Below are 21681 nucleotides of genomic sequence, written 5' to 3'. Positions count from 1 at the left end.
AAATCACATTGTATGATTTTTAAGTAATTAATTTGCATTTTATTGCATGACATAAGTATTTGATACATCAGAAAAGCAGAACTTAATATTTGGTACAGAAACCTTTGTTTGCAATTACAGAGATCATACGTTTCCTGTAGGTCTTGACCAGGTTTGCACACACTGCAGCAGGGATTTTGGCCCACTCCTCCATACAGACCTTCTCCAGATCCTTCAGGTTTCGGGGCTGTCGCTGGGCAATACTGACTTTCAGCTCCCTCCAAAGATTTTCTATTGGGTTCAGGTCTGGAGACTGGCTAGGCCACTCCAGGACCTTGAGATGCTTCTTACGGAGTCACTCCTTAGTTGCCCTGGCTGTGTGTTTCGGGTCATTGTCATGCTGGAAGACCCAGCCACGACCCATCATCAATGCTCTTACTGAGGGAAGGAGGTTGTTGGCTAAGATCTCGCGATACATGGCCCCATCCATCCTCCCCTCAATACGGTGCAGTCGTCCTGTCCCCTTTGCAGAAAAGCATCCCCAAAGAATGATGTTTCCACCTGCATGCTTCACGGTTGGGATGGTGTTCTTGGGGTTGTACTCATCCTTCTTCTTCCTCCAAACACGGCGAGTGGAGTTTAGACCAAAAAGCTCTATTTTTGTCTCATCAGACCACATGACTTTCTCCCATTCCTCCTCTGGATCATCCAGATGGTCATTGGCAAACTTCAGACGGGCCTGGACATGCGCTGGCTTGAGCAGGGGGACCTTGTGTGCGCTGCAGGATTTTAATCCATGACGGCGTAGTGTGTTACTAATGGTTTTCTTTGAGACTGTGGTCCCAGCTCTCTTCAGGTCATTGACCAGGTCCTGCCGTGTAGTTCTGGGCTGATCCCTCAACTTCCTCATGATCATTGATGCCCCACGAGGTGAGATCTTGCATGGAGCCCCAGACTGAGGGTGATTGACCGTCATCTTGAACTTCTTCCATTTTCTAATAATTGCGCCAACAGTTGTTGCCTTCTCACCAAGCTGCTTGCCTATTGTCCTGTAGCCCATCCCAGCCTTGTGCAGGTCTACAATTTTATCCCTGATGTCCTTACACAGCTCTCTGGTCTTGGCCATTGTGGAGAGGTTGGAGTCTGTTTGATTGAGTGTGTGGACAGGTGTCTTTTATACAGGTAACGAGTTCAAACAGGTGCAGTTACTACAGGTAATGAGTGGAGAACAGGAGGGCTTCTTAAAGAAAAACTAACAGGTCTGTGAGAGCCGGAATTCTTACTGGTTGGTAGGTGATCAAATACTTATGTCATGCAATAAAATGCAAATTAATTACTTAAAAATCATATCAAATCAAATCAAATCAAATCTTATTGGTCACATGCGCCGAATACAACAGGTGCAGACATTACAGTGAAATGCTTACTTACAGCCCTTAACCAACAGTGCATTTATTTTAAACAAAAAAGTAAGAATAAAACAACAACAAAAAAGTGTTGAGAAAAAAAGAGCAGAAGTAAAATAAAGTGACAGTAGGGAGGCTATATATACAGTAAAATAAAGTGACAGTAGGGAGGCTATATATACAGGGGGGTGCCGTTGCATAGTCAATGTGCGGGGGCACCAGCTAGTTGAGGTAGTTGAGGTAATATGTACATGTGGGTAGAGTTAAAGTGACTATGCATAAATACTTAACAGAGTAGCAGCAGCGTAAAAAGGATGGGGTGGGGGGGCAGTGCAAATAGTCCGGGTAGCCATGATTAGCTGTTCAGGAGACTTATGGCTTGGGGGTAGAAGCTGTTGAGAAGTCTTTTGGACCTAGACTTGGCACTCCGGTACCGCTTGCCGTGCGGTAGCAGAGAGAACAGTCTATGACTAGGGTGGCTGGAGTCTTTGACAATTTTGAGGGCCTTCCTCTGACACCACCTGGTATAGAGGTCCTGGATGGCAGGGAGCTTTGCCCCAGTGATGTACTGGGCCGTACGCACTACCCTCTGTAGTGCCTTGCGGTCAGAGGCCAAGCAGTTGCCATACCAGGCGGTGATGCAACCAGTCAGGATGCTCTCGATGGTGCAGCTGTAGAATTTTTTGAGGATCTGAGGACCCATGCCAAATCTTTTTAGTCTCCTGAGGGGGAATAGGCTTTGTCGTGCCCTCTTCACGACTGTCTTGGTGTGTTTGGACCATGATAGTTCGTTGGTGATGTGGACACCAAGGAACTTGAAGCTCTCAACCTGTTCCACTACAGCCCCGTCGATGAGAATGGGGGCGTGCTCAGTCCTCTTTTTTTTCCTGTAGTCCACAATCATCTCCTTTGTCTTGGTCACGTTGAGGGAGAGGTTGTTGTCCTGGCACCACACGGCCAGATCTCTGACCTCCTCCCTATAGGCTGTCTCATCGTTGTCGGTGATCAGGCCTACCACTGTTGTGTCGTCGGCAAACTTAATGATGGTGTTGGAGTCGTGCCTGGCCATGCAGTCATGGGTGAACAGAGAGTACAGGAGGGGACTGAGCACGCACCCCTGAGGGGCCCCCGTGTTGAGGATCAGTGTGGCAGATGTGTTGTTACCTACCCTTACCACCTGGGGGCGGCCCGTCAGGAAGTCCAGGATCCAGTTGCAGAGGGAGGTGTTTAGTCCCAGGATCCTTAGCTTAGTGATGAGCTTAGAGGGCACTATGGTGTTGAATGCTGAGCTGTAGTCAATGAATAGCATTCTCACGTAGGTGTTCCTCTTGTCCAGGTGGGAAAGGGCAGTGTGGAGTGCGATAGAGATTGCATCATCTGTGGATCTGTTGGGGCGGTATGCAAATTGGAGTGGGTCTAGGGTTTTTCATACAATGTGATTTTCTGGATTTTTGTTTTAGATTCCGTCTCTCACAGTTGAAGTGTACCTATGATAAAAATTACAGACCTCTACATGCTTTGTAAGTAGGAAAACCTGCAAAATCGGCAGTGTATCAAATACTTGTTCTCCCCACTGTATATATTTGGTCATAACACAGAAAGTCCCAGAGATCCTTGAGGCATCACTACAGACCCGGGTTTGATCCCAGGCTATGTTGCGGCTGGGATATCCCTGTCCCATCACGCTCTAGCGACTCCTTGTGTCGGGCCAGGCGCATGCACGCTGACTTCGGCCACCAGCTGTATGGTGTTTCCTCTGACACATTGATGTGGCTGGCTTCCGGATTAAGCGAACAGTGTGTCAAGAAGCAGTGTGGCTTGGCGTGTTTCGGAGGATGCATGGCTCTCGACCTTCGCCTCTCCCGAGTCCGTACGGGAGTTGCAGCGATGAGACAAGACTGTAACTACCAATTGGATATCACGAAATATAAATGTTCATACTTTCCAAAATCACACAATAAATGTACATTTAGATCTTGCATAATGAAATGTATTACTCAATTTAGAACATGTTTCAAATGGCATCAAGATTAAGTTTGTGCCACATATAGATCAACAGTTATGGTGTCTTGCAATGCTCCTGGTAGGGTCAAAATGTCTTAAATAGGCCAACTTTGATTAATTATTTCTCAATATGCTTTTAGATACAAATGTTTGGGCTTAGTGGGACTATCATTTGTTTTTCAACAGGACAATGACATAACACACCTCCAGGCTGTGTAAGGGCTATTTTACCAAGAAGGAGAGTGATGAGTGCTGCATCAGATGACCTGGCCTCCACAATCCCCCGACCTCAACCCAATTGAGATGGTTTGGGATGAGTCGGACGGCAGAGTGAAGGAAAAGCTGCCAACAAGTGCTCAGCATATGTGGGAACTCCTTCAAGACTGTTCGAAAAGCATTCCAGGTGAAGCTGGTTGAGAGAATGCCAAGAGTGTGCAAAGCTGTCATCAAGGTGGCTATTTGAAGAATCTCAATTATAAAATATATTTTGATTTGTTTAACACTTTTTTGGTTACTACATGATTCCATATGTGTTATTTCATAGTTTTGATGTCTTCACTATTATTCTACAATGTCAAAAAAATTACAAAATAAAGAAAAACCCTTGAATGAGTAAGTGTGTCCAAACTTTTGACTGGTACTGTATGTCAACAATCCTTCCTCCAAAGGACCATTGTATGGATTCAATTTTGTGACAATCCAAAAAAATCACGGTCCTTTTTTGTTCTAGTTTCATGAGGAATCGCCCCCAGACTGGCTAATGTGCACTGCCTTCTCAATGGGGTCCTGAAGTTGAATTAAGTGTGTAAGTGTGTTTGTTTGTGTGAAGTTTCTCCACTTTAAATGCATACTAGGCCTAACTGTAGCTGACAGCTTGTGGCTAATAAATCAAATTCCTTTAACACTGTGTATATGGGGGTAGATGACGTTCTGCACCAACAGCGTTCACATACAATAAATAGTAAATGCATTGAGAATTAATGGTTGGATTTCAGCAGCTGCTAACGAAGTGAATAGATATGTGGATTACGTAATGTTTAGATGGGACATCCTGAATGGGACATGATGTGAAGACCACCCAGACAATAAAATAAACTAAATCAAATCATAAGTAACTAGCTAGCTAAAATTGTCAGTTGTTCACTAGCTAGCTACGTAATGAATGCGTCTTACCTTTTTGACAGGTTTGTGAATAGGGACCGCACTGAACGCAGCAGAAGACACTGACAGTTCACCCATGGTAATGTCGCTGTTCTTGCTCACTGTCATTGCTGAGTATTTTTCAGCCACGTTCTCGCTCTCCTTTACTTCTTTGCTGGCTTGTTTCAGCTCCAACTTTCCGTCCCCCGGAGTGTCCGACATTCCGATAAATAATTAAAACGTACAACAAATTAGTTAGCTCGTGGTTTAGCTAACGTTAGCTATCTACAGAATTCGCGTTACTCCCCACTGTTCGGTATTTTGCGGAAGACGGAATTATTTGTGCAGCTGGAGACTGTAATTCACACGATTTAGAAACAATTAATTAACAACCGTTTGGTGTATCAGTTGGTAATTCTATATTTACAAACTACAGTTTAGTAATTGCATTCATAAAACGGTTCGTTGCCTGCGCAGTTCCTTCTCGTGCAGCAATCTGTGAACTGCCTGTTTTGCCTAGCGGTCACCTGAAATTGTGGGCGGGGATTGAGGGCGCGCGCCTCTCCTCCCTTCGTTTGCACAAGCGTCTAGTAGAGGTTGCTCTAAAAGCACTGATTCAGAATCAGCTTCCCTGCCATATTACCTTATGGAAGGAAAACGCCAAAATGACCTTACATCAGACCTATGGATTTAAGTTTTTTTTTAATCATGCAGTGTGTATGTGTACAGTACAGTTCTGGCAATATTAATTCCAATACAAAATATGTTGGAAGTTGGAAAATGTATTCATTGTATTTTCAGAGGCGTTCTTAACACATATACAGAACATTTGCTAATGCTGTTTCCTTTAAAAAGCATCTACATTCTTACAAGACTGTTACAACCCAAGATTTTAAAAAAACTGATTCAGGTAATATTAAGCATTTGATTATTGCCCTTTTCAAATGGAATAACCACAGGATACAAAAACACGTCTGAAAAAGCCTTAAAATAAGTGATGATAGTTACATATCATCAAGAACCAGAGGACACAATTTATCTGTACAAAGGAGAAACTACAATTTCATATTTCTCAAGAGCATCAGGAAAGGAAGAGGGTTATCATAACCACTTTGGACTTGTGGCCTATAGGATTGTGCGTTTTTTGATCAAGTTCTTGTGGCACATCCAGAGATAAAAGTAACTGACATGAAACAAGTAAAGGTTGCTTTGGAAGGAACTTTCTTGTAGAACTTGTGCTGATCTTTTTTGTAAGACACTTCCTCCAGAAGGGCCCAATTGTTCTCCAGTGTTACCATGGTTACAGTGAGACATTGAAAGATGTACAGTATCTGTATGTGCAGTATCTCTGTGTGCTGGCAACTTCTTCACCCAGTCTGTCCTGCTCTCTACCAGGCTTCTGGGCAGGGAACTTGGGCCGCTTGGGACTGGTTGGAAAGCACTGGTTGATGTGTGGGACATCTGATCTTATTCCACCCCCCACCACCATTCTCACAGAGAGACAAACACATGAGCAAACACACGTCTCACAGGGCTTCTAGAGGTTATGACACACGGATCACCTGCCAGACTGCCTCCTCTCCAGCATGTTGTTGGTCCGCCTGTACCTGGAGGAAGAGGAATGGTCAGTCAGCCTGCTTAATGACCATGCCACAACAACATGAGCCTCTCCCAGGTATAAGCAGCTAAAGTGTAGTATAATCCAGTCTGGGGGTTAGATTTCAATCAGACAATACCATAATCTAAATGCTCACTAATGTTCGTTAGGATTTGGTCTGGGAGGTGATACTACGTTATTGGTCAAAATGCATTTTCCCATCATACCAAGAGGCCTAAAGGAGCTACACAGTTTTATGTCTTAGATAGGGATTAATTTATGTGCTGAAGTGCTGTTACAAGTAACTGGTTCATATTTTATTAATTTATCAGATCCATCATTTTCGAACATCTTATAGTTTTGAATAGTTTTTTGTTTAGTGAACACAGATTTTCCGTAATGTTAAAAAAATATTTAAAAAACATTGAAAGCCAGGTCTTTATTCATATTAAAAACAATACCAACAGAAAGAGACATTTTTAATCGTATACACACACATCACAAATGTGTATGATGGACAATGAGACAGGTGGCAGTGTCAGAAAAATGGCAGCAATCATAAAAACTAATAGAAAACAGAAACAGGAATCATACACAAACACTATACACAGAAAACACACACATGGCCTCTTAATCTGTTACATGTGGTTAGCCATTACCAACTTCCCAATAAACCTTGTGTGGGCATAAATAAAACTGCTGCAAATTCAGGCTTAATGGGTGTATAAATACTGAATGCTCAGCGTTGGTGTGTCTTGCTCTTTCTCCAAGGATGGTTGGATGTATAGCACCATGTTTAATATTTAAAATTAGGATAATAGGATAAATCATCCTACATTGAAGGGTGGGTCTGATCCAAGACATTCATAATATGAAGCAGCATTGACAAAGGTTAGGATTATTTTTTATTTTTTTATAGTGATCTTGTGTTAAATTCATACAGTACCTTTAAACCACTCCCATCCTAGCCCTGCAGCTGTTAAATGAACACAGGTGTTAGCAGAGAGGTTTACACTACAACATGGTACAAGCTCAACAAGACAACACAGCAAGGAAGCAACACTGGACAAAAACAACAACATTAACATTCAAACATTCTTCAGCTTGCAACAAGAGCTCACACAAAGTAAAAACACATTTCAAATGACATTGGAGAACATTTTACTAAGTCAGTATCACAGGAGGTTGGTGGCACCGTAATTGGGGAGGATGGGCTCGTGGTAATGACTGGAGCGGAATTGGTGGAACGGTAACGAATACATCCAACACATGGTTTCCAGGTGTTTGCTGCCATTATATTTGCTCTGTTCTGGACATTATTATGAGGCGTTCTCCCCTCAGCAGCCTCCTATGGTCAGTATGTACAGCTCTATGTAAAAGAACAAGCTTTAGAACTCAGCATGGTTTGCCAGAGAGGTGGTTAGGAATCAAGTGGCTGCAATACCTCAAAATAACAAAAAATGTTTGTTTCTTTAATGTTTTTTAAAAATATGCCCGCATATAAAAGCAACCCCCTTTATATACTGAAAAAATACATAACTTGTAAAAAACAATACTATTCTTTGATATAAAATTATGAGGTAACCGATATAATAAAAACATACAAAGATAGCAAGGATGACTGTTTTAAGACTGCAGGGGAAATTAATGGCTGCAGTGGACATGTGACAGAGTGAGGGGTGGAAATGGCTGCTACTTGTTGGTTAGCTGAGGGAGGCAACAGAAGTAGATTGCCAATTAGAGTTGAGTTCAAGACCTCCGAACACGTCCTCTTGTTTGAGGGCGCCCTGAGCCCTCCTCACCTGCATGGCCAGAGCCATCTCCTCCCTCTCCTTCGGCGAGAAAAAGCGTCCGCCATCACCCCTCTTCCTCGCCATGGCGTGCTTGTGACGAGACTCGTGCAGGTATTTCTGAGGGACGAGTAAAACCACACTCACAGACAAGCACATAAACACTCAACAAAAACACATCCTTTATTGCCCACACCATTTCCTCTTCCTCACACATATACACATCTACTCGTGCTCACACAGGCACTCACCCTCCTCTCCTTGGGGATCTTTCCCTCTGCCTCCAGCTTGGCGCGGGCCTGCCGTCTCTTCAGGATGCGGTGGTACTGCTTAGCGTTGACGTACAAAGGCTCCTCCTCCAGCATCTCTGCCCCCGGCAGGGGGATACGCTGCATGGTGGGCACAGTGCCACCGCCACCAGGAACCATCTAACACATACACACACGGGTCAGACTGATGCATAGCATACACACATGCATGCCAACAGGTCTGTATTAATCTCACTAGGGACCTTACCATGACCATGCCGCCTGCGTTGACCATGTTCCCAGGCAGTGTGACGGTCACTGTACCCTGACTACTGTTGGTTGTGTTGGTGCTGTTCCCTGCCTGTACGATCTGAGCACCAGCCAGACTAGAGGCAGGGATGGTGATCATACCTGAGGGAACCGCACAAGGGTTAAGTAAAAATCTGTTATCATAGATTATTGCTCCAGAAGAGTGGAATGTGAAACACTTTGCATACAGCCACACATAACTGATTCAGTTCTAAATCAGCTGATAATCAAAAGGAGGGAACAATAGCCAGCACACTAATCATCCATCAAGACAATGTAAGGATCCCAGCTATGAGTGTGAACGTGTTACCTTGCTGTAGAATGGAGCCATCAGCGTTGACTGGCTGGTACACAATGGTCTGGCCGTCTGCAGTCTGAGCCACTTGCTGCCCCGGCTGCAATGTAATCTGCTGCTGGCCCTGAGAAACAAACATCAATAATCATTACCAGCCAGTTATCCACCACACAATGTGGTGGGTTTCTATGGTGTCCATAATGTTTTATGGATTACAGCTCTTTACATCAAAAATTACAAGTGGGCCTCAACTAAACAATGGAAACTACGTAAATGTGTTCCATTGTAGACCCAAATATTGTATAAAGAGTGTGTGTCTATACCTGGTTCTGTCCTGCGGTCACAGCAGTTTGGGGCTGCTGAATGATGAACTGCTGGGTCTGGCCTTGCTGACCCTGAACCTGTAGAGTCTGTCCCCCCTGGAGCTGGATCTGACCCGGCTGCACAAGCTGGATCTACAGCAGAGAGCAGGACAGTCTTAATCAGCCAGTCTGCTTTATCATATCTCGTTCAGTAATATCTTGTTAGAGAGGCATATTTGCTAGCTTTCAGATAGGTGTGGTGTACAGTAGTACAACAGTTCAGTCACCTGTTGGAGCCCCTGAGCTCCAGACATTGGCACCTGCATGATGGTCTGCCCCTGCCCCCCCTGCCCCCCCATGACCATAATGGGCTGGCCCGACGAGGTGATGAGCTGACCACCGCTCACCTGCACCATCAGAGGCTGCCCCTGCACCTGGGAGAGAGAGAGGAAGGAAGGAGTGAAAGAGACAGGAAAAAGGAAGGTGGCAGAATGTAAAAGAGACATGGACAGGAAAGGAGAGTGAGGTTAATTCAAGATATCTCTAGTGGAACTGCAACAATGCATAATGATCATTCTACGTGCCACAGCAGAGCTTCCATGCAGCACATGTTGACCACAGACAGACAACCCTGTAGCCTTGAGGAACAGTTACAGAACAAAACAGGCCAGAGGGCCACAAAAAGATCAACATGGTGCTGTGATAGTCAATGAACCTTTTCTTGGAGCTAGTTTGATCTCCACAAGATGCTGAATGAGCGCACACGAAAACACAAATGACAAGAAGGGAATCGTAATAGGGTCTGAGCATACTGTAATTTCAGTGTATGCTATATTCACCTGGATATTTACTTGAGATTTGAAAAAGCAATGTAGGAGTCTGGTCAATCATAAACCCAGCAAGGAGAGAATGTTATGCCGCTCAGAATATTGTAGTAGGTTACAAAATAATACACATATCATAGGATTCATGACTTGATTGTGGTATAACTGTACCACCTGTTGGACAATGTGAGAATAACACCATTGACAATGCAGACAACATGATTGATATTGGAGTGACACGCATGGAGTTTTGCAGCCTGGCTGACAGCAACTCATGATGACACTACGATCACAGGTGGCTGTAGTGTAGCAGTGAGGCCCAGGGGCTAGAGTATATGATGAGGGGACATGCAGGGAGTAGTGGTACGCGGGTCAGCGGTTTGTTCACCCACACCCGCTCGCAATTGCTAATAACCCATCCACCCAACTATATGTGATAAGGTGAAAATCTGCGGTCCACACCCGAATCTAACCCGCTAATATTTATATACCCGCTAATATATAATATCTAACCCGCATTTAAAAAAATGCTCTGTAGCCTACAGTCAGAGATTTCAGAACTATTTTTTGACAGGGGGTTCAGGATTTTTTTTTGCCTGATTTAGATATGTTTCTGCTTATAATTTCCAACATTTTGGTAGGCTATTTGTTAGTCAACTTGTCTATAATTATAATGCAGCTTCTCTTCTGTCATTAAATGTTTCCCTAGAAGACTAAATAAACCCTTGCTCACCAGAATAATGTCATAAATCGATAGAATGTATGCTTCAATCTAGTTGACATCGGTAAAGTTATTTCGTGGAGCAAAGACGTTTAGGGACTGGAGAGAAAATGCAATAACAAAAAAAAACTGAAAAGATTTTCCGTGCAAAATGTCCATATGACATCAGTTTGACCAGTTGTAAGGAAATAGAAACCTGTCAAAACAACCCAACATGTTCCTGATAAGATTTCAGTTTGGCTTGGATGCATATTTTATGTGGTCGAAATACTATCAACTTTTATGATGCTGATAAAGCCAGAACCTCTACAGACCGTATCTAACTGCGCAATCACATTCTCTCAAGATGCTGAAAGAATGAAATCATATTTCTCCACTTTCTCCAAACGTAGCCTACATTTGGTGTATCATTTTACTGCAAGAAATTGAGTTCATATTAAGGCTATGTGAGAGGTTATAGACCTACAGTCAGTGTCCAGATTTCAGTTTCCATTTAACCCATCTGAACAGTAGGCTACAGTTCCCTTGATGTGCCATAGGCCTATTTGAAGTCCCGTCTTTTGACTGTCGAATTTGTATATCGCTTCACAATCATCACACATAACATATGCTGCTATCTTCCTCTTTTACCACTTCACCAAATCTTTCCCAAACATAACTTTTCTGTCCCTCCCTTCTCTTTATTTTAAACTCTCCATTTTGCAGCTTTTCTCTTATTGAATTAAACTCAGAGATAGTCCTTTTTGCCTCTGTGGATCGACGTTAACTTTTTCTGCCAGTTCCCAAAAGCATTTGGCGACTGACGTGTAGGCTATTTGGCGCGCTTACAGTTAGGCCCTAAAGCTTAGGCATACACACTAATGCCAGATAGCCTAAAATAATGAATGAAAAACCTCAATGTAGCCTATACAAAGTAAATTGCACAAGAATGATACCTTTGAATTTTTTAAGGTGTTGTTTTCTCTTTATTCAACCTGCCTGCCACCCTTCAGCCACACAATATTTGTATGATCCTAAACCCACACACCTCGCGGATATAACCGCGGGGACTGCGGGTTATGAGTCAAAGCATCACCAGCAGGGAGACAAGCTGGGTAATGGGGTAGGGACATGGTAGGGGCTCAGCGGTCCCACCACTACCTGGAGTGTCTGAACGTGTTGGCCTGTGCAAGTGGCTGCCTTGGGCTCAGCCTGCAACTGCACCGCAGTCACTGTGCCCTGGGCCAGAGATCAGTGTCACAGACAAAACTACACCCGCACACAGCTCTCTAAAACCCTGATCCGTATGGTTTTCAGCAGTTAGCGTCATCCACGGTTGGCTGCGTGTGAACTAAAATTCTGACACTGTGTTTTAAAGTTTAAAAATGTCAATAATCATCGCTTGGGAAACGGTTTTCGAAACATGCTGATATGCCCATAATCTTTCATATCAGCGATAAATAATCTTTCAAATAAAAAATACACTTACTGTAGCAGTTTTACACAGATCCATAAACTGTGTGTGCCTCAAATTGACGAACCTCTTACACACAGGTGTTCCGAGCACGCTAGATAGCTAATAAGCACAGGTGGCCGCCTCCGTCTTCCGTCTGTATTCTGTAAACAAGCGCTGTAACATGGAGATATAGCCACGTGGGAACACTAACCCTATAAAAGGTGTAGTAATTTAACCTTTTTTAAAATGTATTTTACTTCTTGCTGATATGTTCCTTATGTTTCCAAAACCATACTGCAAGAGATGCGTTTTAACGTTCAGAACGAGTGTTGGGGCGCTTAACAAAATCAAATCAAATCACATTTTATTGGTCACATGCGCCGAATACAACAGGTGCAGACATTACAGTGAAATGCTTACTTACAGCCCTTAACCAACAGTGCATTTATTTTTAACAAAGAAAGTAAAAATAAAACAACAAAAAAAGTGTTGAGAAAAAAAGAGCAGAAGTAAAATAAAATAACAGTAGGGAGGCTATATATACAGGGGGGTACCGGTGCAGTGTGCGGGGGCACCGGCTAGTTGAGGTAATATGTACATGTGGGTAGAGTTACATTTACATTTTTACATTTGTCATTTAGCAGACGCTCTTATCCAGAGCGACTTACAGTTAGTGAATACATATATATATATATATTTTTTTTTTTATACTGGCCCCACGTGGGAATCGAACCCACAACCCTGGCGTTGCAAACGCCATGCTCTATCAACTGAGCTACATCCCTGCCGGCCATTCCCTCCCCTACCCTGGACGACGCTGGGCCAATTGTGCGCCGCCCATGAGTCTCCCGGTCGCGGCCGGCTGCGACAGAGCCTGGATTCGAACCAGGATCTCTAGTAGCACAGTTAGCACTGCGATGCAGTGCCTTAGACCAATGCGCCACTCAGGAGTTGGGTGACTATGCATAAATAATTAACAGAGTAGCAGCAGCGTAAAAAGGATGGGGTGGGGGGGCAGTGCAAATAGTCCGGGTAGCCATGATTAGCTGTTCAGGAGTCTTATGGCTTGGGGGTAGAAGCTGTTGAGAAGTCTTTTGGACCTAGACTTGGCACTCCGGTACCGCTTGCCGTGCGGTAGCAGAGAGAACAGTCTATGACTAGGGTGGCTGGAGTCTTTGACAAAACTCCCCTGGCCAGAAGATACTATCTTCAGTAGGCGCTGAAGGTAGTTAACACACCTAGCTACTATGGCCAATGCCCAGGCACTTTTACCACACAATGAATAAAGCTACAACCTAGCCCAAACTCATGGCATTAACATTCTTACGTAGGTACATTTCTCTTAACCCCCTTCCAATACACAAACACGCCATACACATACATACATACATACATACATACATACCACATATGAACAAACCCTTCCTTACCTGTTGGATCTGCCCAGCAGCAGACTGAACCACTATCTGTTCCCCAGTAGATGTGGTGGCGGTAGTGTACTGCTCCATGGTCACTGAACTCTGAAAGGCCTCAATTCAGTCTACTGCTACAGCTGTGAGGGGCACATAACTGTATGAGATGACTATCCTAGATTGGGATTGTTAAAACATGTAAAAGTAAGATAAATGCTTACTTAAGAAGAATAATGTCAAATGATGATGAGGCATTACAGCAACAGATAAACACATTTACAGTAAGGTGGTGGGACAAATGTAACATGATGTCATATCTTATTATCAAATTATCTAACTTGAAAGGGCATATTCGTTACGACTCATAATAATCGTGCCAATCAATATTAAAATCATATTTAAGTACCATGATGATGACTGACTTCCCAAATGACTCTCTTGGACTCTCTTTCAGTTGTCAAAAAAATTTCTTGATCTGCACTGATAGGAAAATACTTGTTGACAGGAAAAAACAATACGTCTAATCATTAGGCAGGCTTTCACCTGGTCAGCTCTTTCAGATCAGTGCAGATAAAGTAGGAGGACAGAGACGCGGGCCATGGTTTGTTTGGTGGTCGAGAAATAGGCTACTCTCCTTGGCACTTGAAGACATAAATGATAAATATATGCCATATCACAATATTGTCATAGACAAATGCTAAGTTAACTAGTAGCCTGTGATCAAAGTTAAGTTACTAATGAGGGTTTTAGTCACATTTTTCAACTGAATATGTAGCAAGCCGTCAGTGGGCCAGCTAAGTAACGTTAGTTAGCTCACGAGTCACGCACCTCCTCGAATATTGTCTTATGTTTTAATGTGGCATTCTAGCTAGCTATATTATGAGACATTGCCGGTCATTGTAGTCTCTCACCCAACCAGCCATTTGTCACTGTGCCACCACACATAGCTAGTTAACGTTAGTTAGTTACCTTAGAGTTAGCTAGCCAGCTAACAATGAGCCATGTTGATTGGTGGGGTTAACGTTTAGTTACTTTTTAGCTAACTAGCTAGCTTTTAATTATTGCATTTAACTAGTGGAGTTAGTAATTTGGTTGGTCAATGACACACCAATCCCCTGCTACCGGATCACATTCCTCCTCAGCCGTGCAACCTCTCACCGTTTGTCAGCCGCCCGGTTTCTCTGATTGGCCCCAATACCGACACACAAAATCCAATCACGGCGCTCTCGACATGTAGACAAAATGGCACTTGCATGAAAAACCACCACCAACAACAAGCCTCTTCTTCTCCAAACCCCGATATATGCGCATGCGCTTTGTGTAGTATAAGGAGAGGGATGTGAAAATGAACGTTTTAGCCGAGGTTTCGGGAACTGATGGCTTTATTGAGTAGCCTACAGCACCACAGTTGTCGGGACACTGGTAATTTTTCATAAGGGAGGACAACTGTAGCATTTTTAGTGATGGGATGATTGATATCGGAGCTCGGACGCAGTTCCAAAGCACTAGGCCTACTGATCGGACGCTCGTTTCAAAGTCATTATCACGTGGCATCCAACGTTATGGTGCATTACCGCCACCTATTGTACTGGAGTGTGGGCCAGAGACAGGGAGAAACTAAATCCTAGCTGCCAGCCCCATTGCTCTTAAAAAATATAACAAAATATTTGAGACTATATCTGATGGCGTTCTACTCAATATACTATTTAAACTAATTTCCTGTGTCCCCTTCTCCCTCATACTAGATCTCATCCTCTCTTTCCCTCTGATACGGGCCCCGTGTAGCTCAGTAGGTAGAGCATGGCGTTTGCAACGCCAGGGTTGTGGGTTCGTTTCCCACGGGGGGGCAGTATGAAAAATGTATGCACTCACTAACTGTAAGTCGCTCTGGATAAGAGCGTCTGCTAAACTTGTACTTCGGTATCACGTCCGAAGTACAAGTTTCTAAACACAGAGGCGCAACATCGCAAGGCTTCCGGGAACGCTTGCGAAACAGACCAGGCCGGGGTTTGAGAAGTAAAACAATTAAAACATTCTTCCTTAGTTGTTAATTTTCTAGAAATATAAAGGCACATCCTAGAAAGGCACATTCGAGACGATTTCTTAAGTAGTTGAACATGTTATTTCTTTGATTTGACGGCATGCGCAAATCCGCGCAAGATGACCCAATGACGTGTTTCTGCGCATGAGCTTAGCTAGCCAACGTCGCCATGACATCGCCTACAAGCGTGATCAGGGATTTCTATTGGAGAAGCAGTTTTAGCCTATCGTCATACTGTACTGTCTTCGGTAATACTATTGCGCTCGAGTCTATTGCCGCGTTCATTCGGAACTAGGCAACTCCGAAATTTCCGACTTGATAACTGGTTGTAGTTATACACCTGCGGCGTTCAAATAGTTAGCAAGTCGGACATTTCTGTTTCCTAGTTCCGACTAGTACGTGAACGCAGCACAAAGCCTCCCTCCTCTCGTCCCTCCGTACATACGTCATACACTCCTTAAAGATTTCCGGTCCATAGTGTGACATATGGGGGTTGTTCAGTTATGAAAAGACAGGTGGAAGATCATATCAGCTCCACCTTACCTGACACCCTAGACCAGCCTTCTCAAATAGTGGGGCGCGCCCCCCTGTGACCCCGGGGAACATGCTTTTTTTTGCAGCAGGGAGTAGGGTTTTTTTGCACCGAACAAGAGCACACAGAACAGAGCAGGAGATATGAAGTGCAGATAACAAACCCTTAAGAGACCCCATGGAAAGATATTTAAGTGGCGCAGTGGTCTAAGGTCGCAGTGGTCTGTGCCACTATCCTGGTTCGAATCCAGGCTCTGTCGTAGCCGGCCGCGACCGGGAGACCCATGGGGCGGCGCGCAATTGGCCCAGCGTCGTCCAGGGTAGGGGAGGGAATGGCCGGCAGGGATGTAGCTCAGTTGATAGAGCATGGCGTTTGCAACGCCAGGGTTGTGGGTTCGATTCCCACAGGGGGTATGAAAAAATAAATAATGTATGCACTAACTAATGTCGTAGTAAATATATAATGTTATAGCTTGGTCTGACTAAAATCTTGTGCATGACCCATCTTGTGTTGGGCCTTTGTATTTAATACAATGCACAAAGACTTCTATCTTGTCGGCCTTATCAGCAGGTGGCTATGGACAACACCCACGCCATAGGTCTCTCAGTTCTCCCAACTCACGACTTCTTGCTCTGAGGACATACACACACACACCCCCACACACACACACACATATACACACACACACACACACACACACATCATCATTGTTAAACATACACACACATACACACACACACACACACACACACACATACACACACGCACACACACACACACATCATCATTGTTAAACATACACACACATACACACACACACACACACACACATACACACACGCACACACACACACACACACATCATCATTGTTAAGCACACACACACACAAAAAACCCCTTCTCTTAGGCTGAACATCTGAAGACAGAGAACCCGACTCAGAGCCAATGCAATGGAGGTGACCTCGACCAACTCATCAGGACCAATCAGAAGATCAGAACTACTAGAATCAACCTACTTTATTTTATTGTATAAAATGTCAGCACACAATGTTTAGGGGCTCGCTCTCAGATATCTCCCTACGAGATTGACGAACGGGTCCGTGCACGCTATTTACAGATATCTTTACCTCTGAATAAACTGCCTTATATTATACAATTATCCACCTTGTCCGAAAGTCTCTACTTGGTCTCCGTTCTCCAGTAAACTTGTGATCATCAACAAAATTGGTAGCAGAGGATGGTTTTCTAACTCTGAATTCGGTCCATAAAAGTTGATAGAGACAGGAGACAAGTAAGAGACGGATCTGAAAGGACGGGTGACCTGTCCGCAGGAGCAGCCGGGAATCCAGCTCGCCTCAGGAAACTGATCTAGACGGCCGTCAATACAAAGGTAAGCAGAACCTGTTAAAACAAAATCTGCATATTGTATTGTAGGATAAACCCAAATTATGATCAGTAGTACTGGGCGTGAGTATGGATTACTGTTAAATTTATAACATATCTATTATGACTCAAAAGGCACATATGTAAAGATATCTGAATTCTTTAGGTTTTTACTGTTGAAATGTGACTCTAAGAGAAGAAGTCTAGTTACAGTGGTTTTATTTTCTGTTGAATTGCGGCTTTCTAGTGAGGAGCCTATTACAGAGGTTGTGGTTCACGAGAGACGGACCCTTTTATTTTTACTGTTGAAATGTGACTCTAGAGAGGAGTCTAGTTACAGAGGTTGTGGTTCACGAGAGACGGACCCTTTTATTTTTACTGTTGATATCTGAAATCTTAGGTTTTTACTGTTGAAATGTGACTCTAAGAGAAGAAGTCTAGTTACAGTGGTTTTGTTTTCTGTTGAATTGCGGCTTTCTAGTGAGGAGCCTATTACAGAGGTTTTGGTTCACAAGCGATGGACCCTTTTATTTGATCCACAAGAGAAGGATCTGGTGACTTGATAAAAAGATTCAGATAGTCGGGTTGAGTTAATTCCGTGAGAATCCAAGTCCAGAAAAGGTTCTCCCGACTAGACGCCAGTTGAATGGTTTAAACGACTGGGAGTCTCCTTGAGGAGAATCAAAAAAATAAAAATAAAAATACAAGTTCAGATAGTCGGGCAATTGGTTGACGTGGCACTCAACTATATGTACTGTGAGGAACTCAAACTGAATTCGTGTGTTGATGCTGATATGTAATAAAAAATGTAATTGTTGAAATGATAACCTGAATGTTGTGTAAGATTGGCCGTTTCATGAGACTAACTAGTTGATAACTTTTAAGAGGACCACCGAGTCCTATTTTGCCTGTTATGTAGCCGCTGCGCTAAAAGCTGACTTGAACTTTTTCCCTCTTGTGGAGTTGGTATTTCCTTAGTTCCTAAAATTAAATTGATAATTATTTTGGAAGCGCTCGAGTTTGTTAATATATTGTTCCAAAAGGGCGATTCTGATACCTTTTGGGAAAATATATAATAACTCGAATAACTGAAAAACAATAATAACTTTTGCTAAATAATTCCCAAAATTAAATTGATAATTATTTTAGGAGCGCTCGAGTTTGCTAATATATTCTTCCAAAAGGGCGATTCTGATACCTTTTGGGAAAATATATAATAACTCGAATACCTGAAAAACAATAATAACTTTTGCTAAATAATTCCCAAAATTAAATTGATAATTATTTTAGGAGCGCTCGAGTTTGCTAATATATTCTTCCAAAAGGGCGATTCTGATACCTTTTGGGAAAATATATAATAACTCGAATACCTGAAAAACAATAATAACTTTTGCTAAATAATTCCTAGAATTAGATTGATAATTATTTTAGGAGCGCTTGGGTTTGTTAATATATTCTTCCAAAAGGGCGATTCTGATACCTTTTGGGAAAATATATAATAGCTCGAGTACCTGAAAGACAATAATAACTTTTGCAAAATAATTCCTGGGATTAAATTGATGATTGTTTTGGGAGCGCTCGGGTTTGTTAATATATTGTTCCAAAAGGGCGGTTCTGATACCTTTTGGGAAAATATATAATAATTCGAATAATTGAAAAACAATAATACCTTTTGCAAAATAATTCCTAAGAATAAAGTATTGAAATTTTTTTGTGTACGAGGGTGGGACATCAGAGATAAATCTCAGTCAGCGCCAAGAATACATTGCTGGATTCGGCCAGTGACGGGCTGAGAGCACCAAGATAGTCTAATAAACTGTATAACCATGGCAACCACTACCGTCCCAAAACTCAAATTTAATGAATATCTAGATCAAAAAATACAGGATAGAGCGGGAGGGAAAGAACAGTATAAGACAGTGAAGAAAGTGTGGGAGGGAGTGAAACTCAAATGGACACAGGCAGGTTACTTTAGCGGGGGTGCCCCGTCTAAAGGGCAACTCACCTTTATGAAGAAAGGACTAGAGGTGGCAGTTGAGAAAGCCGAGGAAGAGCTGAGAATAGGGACATGGGCAATAGTGGAGAGCAGGAGGGTGCAACCAAAGAAAACAGATACGATGTGTGTGGCCACTGAAGCAGCTTCCCCAGAGGCCAGTACCAGCACCACTCCTGGCCCCACCTCACTATACAGCCTAACAGGCACCATGACTTTTGGCCCACAACCACGACCATGGCCTCAGCAGGGCACCCCATTAGGTCCTCCAAGAGGAGGGAACTACCTGTGTTACAATTGTGGAGGAGCTGGACATTTTAGGCGTGATTGTAAGGAACACCCACAATTTAACCATCAACCCCAATGGAGGGGAAGAGGCAGAGGTACACCACAATGGAGAGGTAGAGGAAGGGGAGGACCCCCACAATACCAGACTCAATGGAGACGGCCAAGGCCACAAGGTAATGGGGGGGCCTGTTACAATTGTCATCAATATGGACACTCTGTCAGATGGTGTCCATTACCACCTAGTCCGCAACAGCAACACTGGCTGGCAAACAGGGGTAGAGGTTATGCCTTCAGATCAAGAGGAGGCCCAAGACCGATGTACCAGCCACATGCTGCCCTACCAGCATATAACCACCCACAACAAGACCCAAACCAACAGCCTAACCAGCAGCCAGCTCCTACCTTCCAGGGCATGTCAGACGAATATCCTCCCTGGCCCTGAAGCTGCCCACCACCACAGAACGGGAATGGGGGTCAGCATTTTCCACTCCACACTGAACCAACTGTCATGTGTGAAGTGGAGGGAGTTACCCACCAATTTTTGGTAGATACAGGATGTACGTACTCTGCCATAAGATCTCGTCAACCACTCTCTTCGGAATCAATACAGGTGGTGGGGGTATCAGGAACACCCGAAGCACAAAACAAGACCATACCATTGCTCTTCCAATGGGGCCCTTCCAATTTGAAGCATCAATTCCTATATTGTCCCAACTGTCCAATCAACCTATTAGGAAGGGACCTATTGTGCAAACTGAAATGTTCAATCTACCTTACCGAAAAGGGTGTGGAGGTTTCCATTGATCCCATTACCTCCACACCAGTTCATCCAGTTAGGGTGCTGATGCTACCCATCATCCCAACCCCAGTGCTCTCCCTGACCCAAGAAATATACTGGTTGAAGTGCATCGAATCCGGCCAAGGAACCCCTGAGGTTCAATTCAAGTTCAACCAGCTGAGACAACTCATTTACACATTTCACCCATACAAGACTCCTCAAGCTGAAATACACTGTACACTTAATGTGACTGACAATGATGTCGACCCATATACCGATGACTGGGATGAAAACATGATGCACCTGACACCAACAATCAGATGTTGTACCATAGTGTGTGGACAAGAAGGAGTGGCTGCTCCGGTTATCCTACCTTCCCATTTGAAATCCTGGTACCTACTGGGCGAAGAATCTGCTCCCCATGTTACACTGGCAGTTGGAAACGGTTTTGAAGCAAGGAGCCTTGGGCCTATGATCAAAAGAGCATCCAAACTCCAGTGGGAACCCACCCAAACTCCAGGAAGCAGGACCAAGAAACTTACACTCCTCACTTACCTGGACACCTGAAGCATCAACAGCATTTGCTCTCCTAAAAACCGATCTCTCGGTGGCAGCAGCTCTGACAGCACCCGACTACAAAAACAAATTTCATCTTGATGTTTCTGAAAAGGAGGGGTTCACTTCTTCCATCCTTTTTCAGAAACAAGAGGGGGAGAGAAGAGTACTGATGTATCATTCCTCTAAGTTGGACCATATTGAAGCAGGTCAGACAACATGTTCCAGGTACGTGGCTGCAGTGGCAAAAGCTATTGAAAAAACCGCCCACCTGGTAATGTGCCACAAATTGGAAATCCATACGCACCATGGGGTTGCAGCATATCTGATGAGCAAGGAATTCACGTTCAGCGCTGAAAGAAAGAACAAAATCCAGAATAAATGCACCCAATCACACATTACTTTTGTCAACACCGACAAAAACATGGCAGACGCACTCAATGCAGAAGAAGGGTTGGCACACTCCTGCGAAGAGAGGGCGGCACAGGAACTGAAACTGCGACCAGACTTGGGAAACGAACCCCTTACCAATCCTGATCTATGTTGTACACCGATGGATGCTGCTATAGAGGAGAAGAAGGGAACATAGCAGCATATGCAGTGGTACAGCAGCTTCCAGACGGGTCACACGTGACCCTGGAATCAGACA

General features: G+C 43.7%; 2 protein-coding genes across 7 annotated transcripts in view; both read right to left on the bottom strand.

The window, feature by feature from the left end:
* LOC311133751 (S-adenosylhomocysteine hydrolase-like protein 1) overlaps window positions 1-5026 on the bottom strand; it is a 52244-nt gene extending 47218 nt beyond the window's left edge. The window contains exon 1 of the mRNA XM_084167303.1: window positions 4563-5026. Coding sequence (XP_084023429.1) covers window positions 4563-4751 — 189 coding nt within the window. The 5' untranslated portion in view covers window positions 4752-5026. The remainder of the gene's footprint in view (window positions 1-4562) is intronic.
* Window positions 5027-5233: 207 nt separating this feature from the next.
* Window positions 5234-14737, bottom strand: LOC311134134 (nuclear transcription factor Y subunit alpha-like). 6 transcript variants are annotated; one of them, XM_084167726.1, is made up of 10 exons: window positions 14621-14737; window positions 13481-13602; window positions 9358-9504; window positions 9092-9223; window positions 8784-8892; window positions 8433-8575; window positions 8168-8344; window positions 7929-8036; window positions 7073-7102; window positions 5234-6136 (listed from the first exon to the last, which is right to left on the bottom strand). In XM_084167726.1, the coding sequence occupies exons 2-9, from the start codon at window positions 13556-13558 to the stop codon at window positions 7091-7093; spliced, it is 906 nt and encodes a 301-aa protein (XP_084023852.1). In that variant the 5' UTR covers window positions 13559-13602; window positions 14621-14737; the 3' UTR covers window positions 5234-6136; window positions 7073-7090. The 6 variants fall into 6 exon arrangements, with proteins under 6 accessions (XP_084023852.1, XP_084023853.1, XP_084023850.1 ...); XM_084167727.1 differs by having other exon boundaries at window positions 14432-14632; XM_084167724.1 differs by lacking the exon at window positions 5234-6136 and having other exon boundaries at window positions 6547-7495.
* Window positions 14738-21681: the final 6944 nt, after the last annotated feature.

The sequence above is a fragment of the Coregonus lavaretus genome, assembly GCF_964263955.1.
Source record: "Coregonus lavaretus genome assembly, chromosome: 8".
Taxonomy (NCBI): Eukaryota; Metazoa; Chordata; class Actinopteri; order Salmoniformes; family Salmonidae; genus Coregonus; species Coregonus lavaretus.
The sequence above is the reverse complement of the archived record's forward strand: the minus strand, read 5'-3'. Positions and strand labels throughout refer to the sequence as shown.